Below are 8,679 nucleotides of genomic sequence, written 5' to 3' on the forward strand. Positions count from 1 at the left end.
CCCCCCCCGTAAATGAACAGGATTCTTCTGTTAGTAAAATAAAAATACATCTCAGATTGTTTTCAGATGTCGACTCTTGTTGATTTATGTCGTTCTTACCTTGCTGCTGTATGTTCAAATATTCATTTTTCTAACACATTTAGGTATAATTAGTGATTTCAAATTAGTAGGCGGAGCTTAAGTTCCCACGTCACTAGTGTACAAAAATACAACATGGCCGTTTTCATAAACCTGGTCCTGCTGGGTTCAGGCGGGGGCACTAGATCAATAAGTTAGTTTATTGTGCTAACTGCTGTGTGATGTTTCTCCAGCAGACACTGAAAAAGTTCCTGGCGTTGGCGCAGCACTTCAGGCTGCCGCTCTTCCTCACCGATGTTGCTGCACTCTCGCTGCTTTCCCAAGATGCTGTGCGGCAGCATGACCGCATGATGCGAGAGCCACACTGCAGCTTCCTCTGCACGGGCCATCCAATCATATCGTTTGGTCTGCAGACCAACCTATGGAAGTACGATGTGAGTGTGATGCCTTCAGGGGCCACAGATACAGCTGGAGAAACAAGTTCCCAAATAAATATTCCTGTTGTTTGTGTCCATCAGCCTGGCTTCCTATTGGCTGCCCAGCAGAAAGGTTTTGAGTTGCTTGAGCTGCGAGGAGAGGACCCAAGACTGGCCAGTCTGGACACCCTGTCGGGGGAGGAGCTCCCCCTGCACTTCCTGTTTCGTCTCCATAGTTACAGCATCCATGTGGGTAGAGTCATGAATACCTGGTGAAATTTAGAGACCACATAGTGACACCTGGCAAGGTGACTCGCCTGCCAAACCTTTCCCAGGGGGGCTGCATCCTGCAGCTCTTCACTATGAAAAGAAGCAGGAATAGCTTATAAGTGTAAAGGTTTCAAACTGACTTATACCACCTACTCATCTAGTTTCTACTTGGTCACAGACAGTAATACTATCCCAGGCTGTAGTAGTCCTGTTGTAGTACCTGTTCTGTTTTGTCCAGGTGGTGCTCCTGTACGAGCGCAGCGGAAACTATTTATGGCACGGACCGGTCCGACTCAAAGCCAACGTGGACCGAAGCTTTGCGCCCTTCAAACTTCTCGACTACGGACGCCACGCTGGAGCGTACGACAGGTTGGACCAGTCTGGGTGTATGGGGGGTCATGTGACTGGAGGAGGCCCCCAGGGGTCAGCTAACATGCCGTTTGTGTGTCGCCCCTGCAGGCCAGAGCTGGTCCTCACCGTACTTGACGGCCTCGATGTTCGAGTCCCGCGTAATGTTTCTGGGTTTCTGATGCAGCGGCGACACGCTCGCTTCCTGGAGTGCCGTTACCGTGACGCCCGCAGCTTCCTGCAGGTTTGTGTTTATTTTAGGATGAAAGGTTGGAGTCATGTGACCTCATCTCTTGCTATTTCCACTGTCTGTGAATGCAGCTCTACCCTGAAGACTCTTCGGCTGCAGCTGTAGATTTTCACAGGAAGGCGAAGTCGTTACTTCATTTAGCTGCTCAGACGCTCGCCGCGCTCCACATCCCGTTTTGGATCAGCAGTGGCACCTGTCTGGGTAACAAGCTAACATGCTAACAGCTCATAGCTTGGGTGTTTGATGTTTGAATGAGAACTCGTTTAAACTGGTCGCATGCTAAAAAAATAAACCCAGAACTTTTGTTTACATCCCATTTTTCAAACAAACCATCCTTCACCTGTCCTCGTCCCCCTGCAGGATGGTTCCGGCAGTGCAGCATCATCTCGTACAGTCGGGACGTGGACATCGGGATCTTCATCTCGGACTTCCGGTCGGACATGGTCGCAGCGTTCAGAGACGCCGGCTTTTCTCTCAGACACAAGTTTGGAAAGGTCACAACTTTGTTTTCTGTTTGAATTTTGTGTAATAAAAAATGTCTGCTGGATTTATATTGGATACATTCATTGCTTTGGTTTTATTTTCAAACTGATGTTTTATTCTGAAATTGGTGCTTCTGTTATTCTAAAGATATCTTATTTTGAAATGCAGGTGGAGGACAGTCTGGAGCTGTCTTTTCTGGATAATGATGTCAAACTGGACATTTTCTTCTTTTACAAAGACGGAGACATGGCGTGGAACGGAGGAACGCAGGCGAAGAGCGGCAGGAAGTTCAAGTACAAAAGTCTTCTTCCTGTTGAACTTTGTACAGAAGCTTTGTTGTTAACTTTAATTTTTTTTCCAGGTACATCTTCCCTCTCTTCTCCCTGTGCTGGGCGGAGCTCCTGGAGGTCAAAGTTCGTGTTCCATGTGAGACGCTTGACTATGTGATGGCAAACTACGGCGCCACATGGAGCCTCCCGGTGAAGAGCTGGGACTGGAAGACATCACCCAGCAATGTGCTGGAAAATGGGGTGTGGCCTGTGGCAGAGTGGGCGGAGCTTATCCAAGTCTATTAGGATGAAGCCAGGCAGGAACATGAAAGAAGTTTTCATAAAATTTGACTTTGTGTTGATTTTGTTTACCTGTTAAACACTTGCGGTACAAATAAAGTTTTAATCTGTTCCCCCTGGTCACCAGGTCAAAGTTCAACTCTCAGATTAAAACTGAATTCATTTATGTCCACAGTTCTCCACCTGAAACTTCTGAACTGAATTCATAAGATGGTCTTCTACAAGAAGTTCATTTTATAAGATTGTGTGTCATTTAGTATAATTTGTCTATGGCAGGCTGTTGTATCATATAATGAAACCACTCATCTGTTTTTAGATATTAACTTTCCCTTCTAGTTGATAGTGATTACAGATATACAAACCAACCTTCATATTAGTAAAAAGATACATTTCAAGGTCTCCAAAACTGATTCAAAAATATTAAACTTCAAATATCTTAAAATGATCCAAGTTTCTGTTTTCACATTTAATGGACAGAAATCTGAAATTCAACATTTCAGAAGTCCTTCCTTCAGGGGAGAAACCCGTTTCCCCTCAGCTCCATCTTCTCCTTTCTGTCTCCAGCTGTCAGCTGGACATGTCTCCAGTCCATCACATGGAGACACGGAGACAAACACCTGGAGTAAACCAGGTGTGCACGGGGAGAACATGGAAACTCCACCCAAAGAGGAGGAGAAGAATGAAAACTGGACTTCATAAAACTTCATATTTTTACTTCTCCTGTTTTGTGATCAAAGCTGAAAGGAACGGCGTTAAAGTCCGCCATTTTGAGCTGCTCTCAGATCAGCTTCCTCGTGTTAAACTGAGTTCATGGAAATAAGAACAGCAGACTTAGTTCCTGGACCTGTTGGACTGATGGGTCCAACAGGTCCGAGCCGGTTCTGTAGGATCCAGCTTGTCTCAGGTTGCTCTTCAATGATCAGTTTCCTTAAATATGTCCAGATTTTACCTCTTAAAACACGTAGTTTAGTCATGTCTGTAGTTCTGAGGGGCTTTAAGCTGTAAAACTACAACTCCCATCATGCATCCTGTCAGAACGGTTCTCTGCTCCTGACTCTGGTTCTGTTCAGATGATTTGGGTTGAATTTGAAAATAAACAAAAATGAGACACAGTTTGTTATTTTTCTAATTCGTGCAACTTCGCCTGCCTGAAACCCGTTCAAGAGACCGAACCAGCAGAACCGAATCCTACACCAGAACCCCGGGCTCGGTTCATGTTTTATTGATTTCAGCCTGTTTGTTTACAGATATTTCTCAGTTTCTGATCAATTATCGATCACACGCAGTCCCCCGTGTGACGTCACTCCGCCGCCTCGCGCGGCCGCTCCTTGTGGACCACGAGCCCCTTCAGAACCAGGTCCGGGATCTCCACCGCGAGCCACGGCGCGAGCCCGAGCGCCATGAGGTGAGCGAGGCCGAAGCGCGGCGCGTTGCGCGCCCACAGCGGCGCGAAGTGTTCGGTCAGGCAGATCTTCCCGCCGCGGAACATCTTGGCGGTTTTCCCGTCCAGCTCCGGAACCGCCACCTCGGGCGCCGTGTCCGGATACGTCACCGGAATGTCGAACTCCACCCGGAACTCGTAGCGCAGCAGCTCGTGGACGAACCAGCAGGTTCCGGTCCAGCGCGTGCCGTCCGCGTTGGACTCCAGGCGGAACCAGTCGTTGTCGGCCGCCTTGTTCTGCTCCACGAACCGGATCAGGGCCTGGTACTCCTCCTTCAGCCGCTGCGGCCACAGCGCGCGGTCCCGCGGGCCCGCGTGCGTCTTCAGCAGCGGGATCTGGGACACGGTCCTGCGCGTGGCGTCGTCCCCCATGACTCGGTACCGGGACTGACGTGGACTATCGGCTCGGTTCTTAACGGAAGCTGGGCTGTGTGGTGCTTCCGGTGCGGTGTTTTCAGAATAAAAGTCTCCAGCAGTCTTTGGAATATCTGAAAAAGTTTTTAACATTATTTAAAAAAAAAAGAATGAAGTTAGAGTTTGTGAGAATTTGATTTGTGTTTAGCTAAGGCACTATTTATTTTTAAAAGAAACAACAGTCAAGATGTATTTTTAGATGATTTATTTTGCTTTGTTCACTAAATGCAGATACTGGAAGTAAGAACAGTTAAAACATTAAATATATAATAAATGACAAGGAAATACTTCACCTGGTCAAGTTTCTGCTAAACTGAATAATACATTAATGGTAGGTGAATAAACAAACATTTAGAGAGAACTTTTCCTAACCAAGATGACAAAATGATTTCCATAAAAAAAATGTCACAGAATAACAATAACTGTATACAAACAAATAACAATAACTGTATACAAACAAATTATTCATACAACCAGACAATGAAACTGCAGCAGACATTTCCAAACCAGAATTAAAATCTGAAACACCAAGAAGGGAGGAGGTTCAGCTGGGATGGAAACCATCCAACCAGCCATCCATCCAACTAACCATCCATCCATCCATTCATCCATCCATCCGTCCTTTTATCCACAGCTGGGTCTCGGAGGTAAATGTCCACAGTCACTGATCAGGTGGAGACACGGGGAGACAGAACTCACTACATCTTCAATAAAGACCAAAGTTTACAGTGAAACTTTGGACACTTTTCTTCTTCCTCCAGCTGATGGATGTTTGGTGACGATGACTTCAGTTTTCAGGATGATAATCCATCTTACCATCAGGCAAAGGACGAGAAAACTTTCCTTCAAGAAAGACATTTAATGTCAACGTCCCGGCCTACAGATAGTCCAGATCCCAGTCCAGCGGAAAGTCTCTGATGGAAGTGGAAGAATCCGACCTGCTGATCTTTAACACCAATGAGAGACAGATGGACGATGAGGACAGTTGGACACAGATGAATGATGAGGACGGTTGGAGGCAGATGGTGACTGACTACAATTATATTTCTTTATTTTATTGTTTCTTAATGCCAGAAGGTTGGAGTTTAAAAACACAGACAGTTTTATGTCATGTCTCATTTTTTTCTTTTTATACAAAAACAACTGAAAGAACTTCTAAGAGTGGTAACTCCATGATGATGATGAAATCACACTGTTCAGATGGATTTTATTATCAAATAAAATGCTTTTATTTTGAATATGGTCAATCCTGGCTAATCCAGACAACTTTTATGTGCTGAAGTTTAAAGGTTACAGCTTAAAAACTGTTTAGGACCTAAAACTGATGAACCTGGGTTTTCTGTATTTTTGCTCTTTAGGTGAATTTGTTGAAGCTTCTGTGGTGCAGCTGTGGATGAAATTAAAAGTTTACTTCAGTTTAGCTTCTGCTTGCTGTATAAAACATGCCTGTGAAGCAACGCCCTGTTACTGTTCCAGTGTTTCTGTAGCCATGGCATCAGAATTATGGTATTAAGAGATTCAAAGGTTCACCACTGGAATCTATCAATGTCCAGATGAAATATTATTAGTCTGAAGTGGGAGTGAGATCACATCAGTTCTGGAAGGCAGATGCAAACCTTCCTGCTCAGCAGCTTCGGTTCTGAAACACTGATGGAACAAGCAGGAAGGAAGCTGTGGGAAACAGGAAGTGAAATAATTGAGCATCTTCTTTCAGGTGAAGGATCCTTTAAACCTTCAGTGTTTGGTTCTGACTCCTACAGAACCCGTTTTCTGCTCAGTCAGTGTGGAGTCACACCTGCCCCACCTGGCCTTTGAAGAGATAGACTCCGCCCCCGTCAGCTCAGAACCAATCAGAGAAAATCAGCCCTCATCTTTGTAGATCAACAGGAAGTGACAAATCAAAGCCAAGTTAAATTTTAACATTAAAACTTTTAATCAGGACGTAACAGGAAGAACTTTCACAATAAAACTAACATGATTGACCCCCCCCCCCCGATGAGCATACTGAAAGACGGAAGGATTCTGGGAAAGTAACTCACACCGTTTACAAAAAAGGTTTTTACACAGACTTTCAAATTAGAAGTTTTGAACAAAGAAACAAAACTTTATTTTGAAATGTTTCACCTTATTCCCACAGAAACTGATGTCATCAAGTTTTATTCATAATTTTAAACAAACAGGAAACTAGTCACAAAGTCATCAGACTGTCAAAATAAAAGCGGTGAATAGCATGTGATCACCTGCGGTACCGCCCCCTCTCTTTGTCTCGCTCTCTCTCCCTGTCTCTGTCCCTCGCTCGCTCTCGCTCGCGGTCACGCCGAGGTCCACCACGCTCGCGCTCACGCTGACGGTCGCGCTCCCGCCTGCTGCTCACCACCGCCTGCGTCCGCCGCAGGAAGTCGTCCACTCGCATGTCGTAGTCGTGCTGCATTAACGGGCGAGGGGTAACAAGCAGTCAGCGTGAGACAATCAGGATCGTGTGAGCAGAACCAGGTCAGAACCTACCGGGCTGGAGGTGAAGGCGCGATGCTGCGGCGCTCGCTGCTTGTCTCTGAAGCGAGGGGGCGGAGCCTCGTGTGGTGGGAGGGGCGGGTGGTGGTGGTGGTGGTGATGGAAGGCCTGGTGAGGAGGAGGTGGGGGGTGGTTGTGGTGGTAATATGGGGGGTGGTGGGGGGGCTGCTGCTCCACGTTGGGGTATGGTGCCTGCCAACAAACATGACATCATCGTTACACCAATCAGCTGTTGGAAGGGCGGAGCTTCAGGCCTGCTGAGGCCTCCCTGAATACAAGTTATACTACAAATACTTCAATCCCACAACAACAAGTTGAGTAAATAATAAACAAAAAGCAATGATTTTTACATTTCTAACTCATATTTTATTAACAATGGAACACAGTAAATGTTGAATTGTACTTTTGAGGGCAATATGGCGAAGCAGGAAGAAGGTCGCAGGTTCTCCTCCTTTCTGGGCGGAGTTTACCTGTTCACCTGTTCACACCTGGGTTACTCTGGTTTCCTCCCTCAGAACTAAACTAACTCTAAAACTGTCCTTAAGTGTGAGTGGTTGTTGGTCATGTTTGTCTCTGTGTCCCTGTGATGGACTGGAGACCTGTCCAGGTGTCCCCTTGTCTCTCACACAGACAGCAGTGGGGAGAAGCAGGTATGGTTAGATGTCATGTTGCCTCTGGTCTGTAAGCAGGAGCAACATCAGGCTGTTAAGAGTCAGAAACATCTGGAGGAGCAGGTCAGTCAGAGGCTGAATCTGTCAGCGTCACCAGCTGACATGTTTAATGTGTTCCACTGAGTTTATTAAACTTATGATTACATTTTACACAACTTTTTCTGAAATGGGCATGTAGTAATCCTCTGACACACAGTGGTGTGTATTAGTACTGTTACTGCATCGGAACCTGCTGGACTAAAGAACAAATCAGGAGCCAATCAGAGGAGAAGTCGGGCCCTGGTTCTGCCCCTGAAGTCTACCTGACAGGTGAGTGATAAATACAGGTGAGTCGTACCAGAGTCTGCCACGGAGCTGGAGGCCCAACGCTGTGGTGATAGTCCCTCATGTAGTCGTTGTAGGACTGCAGGTAAACAGGTAAACAGGTGTTGTTGTAAAGTCACGCTGAAAACATGCAACCAACACGCTAACAGCTCGTTACTTACTCCGTTCAGAAACACATCTCGTCTGACTCCAGAGAATCTCCTGCAGAGGTCAAAGCAAGCTGTCACTTCATGTCAAACTATCTGAACATCTACAAGGTGCTGTAGCCCCGCCCACTTCCAGGTGAGTGATGTGATGCATGTGTGGCTCACCTGTCCACCGGCTGGCTCCGTAGGTCCTGGATGAACCCTGATGATGAATGACAGTATTAAGCTGCAGTCAGACCGATGGCACCTGAAGAACACCTGAAGTTTAAAGGATTTCTTTCTTTCTTTCTGTTCTTAGGAACAAACTCCTGCTGATGTCTCCCTCTTCAGTCAAACGACCTCAGAGGGACGAGTCTCCCTCCGTCTGCTTTAAAGGACACTGATTGGTTGATCCAGACAAGCATCATGTTGCCATGGTAACAGACTCAGGTATAAAGTGAACCACCTCTATGACAGAAAATCAGAAACTACTCCTGCTTGGAACATGACCTGAGCGCACAGGCAAACTGTGTGTGTGTGCGTGTGAGTGTGTGTGTGGGGGGGTCATCTTAAATAAAACCTCCAGGTGAAGCACCTGCTCGCTGGCTGAAGTCCGGCGGACCATCTGTACGTGGCCGCTTCCTGCCATGGAGGTCAAACTCTTCAGGTCGACGCCTATGTAAACAAGTACACAGGTGAGACACACACACACACACAAACACACACACACACACACACACACACACACACACACACACACACACCAGACTACACAGGAA

At 46.4% G+C, this 8,679-nt stretch overlaps 3 protein-coding genes across 7 annotated transcripts in view; 1 reads left to right on the forward strand and 2 right to left on the reverse strand.

Annotated features, from left to right (window-relative positions):
- Positions 1–2,859, forward strand: part of fktn (fukutin) — a 4,594-nt gene extending 1,735 nt beyond the window's left edge. For 2 of the 4 annotated variants that reach the window (XM_037979413.1, XM_037979415.1), the window contains exons 3-10: positions 312–512; positions 597–743; positions 1,003–1,133; positions 1,224–1,356; positions 1,434–1,563; positions 1,723–1,856; positions 2,014–2,138; positions 2,207–2,859. In XM_037979413.1, coding sequence (XP_037835341.1) covers positions 312–512; positions 597–743; positions 1,003–1,133; positions 1,224–1,356; positions 1,434–1,563; positions 1,723–1,856; positions 2,014–2,138; positions 2,207–2,420 — 1,215 coding nt within the window. In that variant the 3' untranslated portion in view covers positions 2,421–2,859. The remainder of the gene's footprint in view (positions 1–311; positions 513–596; positions 744–1,002; positions 1,134–1,223; positions 1,357–1,433; positions 1,564–1,722; positions 1,857–2,013; positions 2,139–2,206) is intronic. The other 2 variants (XM_037979414.1, XM_037979416.1) reach the window with 1 other exon arrangement.
- A 254-nt stretch (positions 2,860–3,113) lies between these two features.
- ufc1 (ubiquitin-fold modifier conjugating enzyme 1) lies at positions 3,114–4,276 on the reverse strand. The gene has a single exon (XM_017404497.3). The coding sequence runs from the start codon at positions 4,225–4,227 to the stop codon at positions 3,715–3,717; it is 513 nt and encodes a 170-aa protein (XP_017259986.1). The 5' UTR covers positions 4,228–4,276; the 3' UTR covers positions 3,114–3,714.
- Positions 4,277–6,178: 1,902 nt separating this feature from the next.
- ythdc1 (YTH domain containing 1) overlaps positions 6,179–8,679 on the reverse strand; it is an 11,160-nt gene continuing 8,659 nt past the window's right edge. Inside the window, exons 11-16 of one of the 2 annotated variants that reach the window (XM_037979412.1) lie at positions 8,496–8,575; positions 8,087–8,123; positions 7,937–7,976; positions 7,789–7,854; positions 6,775–6,972; positions 6,179–6,694 (exon numbers count right to left, since the gene is read on the reverse strand). In XM_037979412.1, coding sequence (XP_037835340.1) covers positions 6,506–6,694; positions 6,775–6,972; positions 7,789–7,854; positions 7,937–7,976; positions 8,087–8,123; positions 8,496–8,575 — 610 coding nt within the window. In that variant the 3' untranslated portion in view covers positions 6,179–6,505. The remainder of the gene's footprint in view (positions 6,695–6,774; positions 6,973–7,788; positions 7,855–7,936; positions 7,977–8,086; positions 8,124–8,495; positions 8,576–8,679) is intronic. The other variant, XM_037979411.1, reaches the window with a different exon arrangement.

The sequence above is a fragment of the Kryptolebias marmoratus genome, linkage group LG14 (genome assembly GCF_001649575.2).
Source record: "Kryptolebias marmoratus isolate JLee-2015 linkage group LG14, ASM164957v2, whole genome shotgun sequence".
NCBI lineage: Eukaryota > Metazoa > Chordata > Actinopteri > Cyprinodontiformes > Rivulidae > Kryptolebias > Kryptolebias marmoratus.

Excerpts from the sequence above, each read along its gene's own strand:
- ufc1 (XM_017404497.3), bottom strand. The coding sequence starts at position 4,227 with ATGGGGGACGACGCCACGCGCAGGACCGTGTCCCAGATCCCGCTGCTG.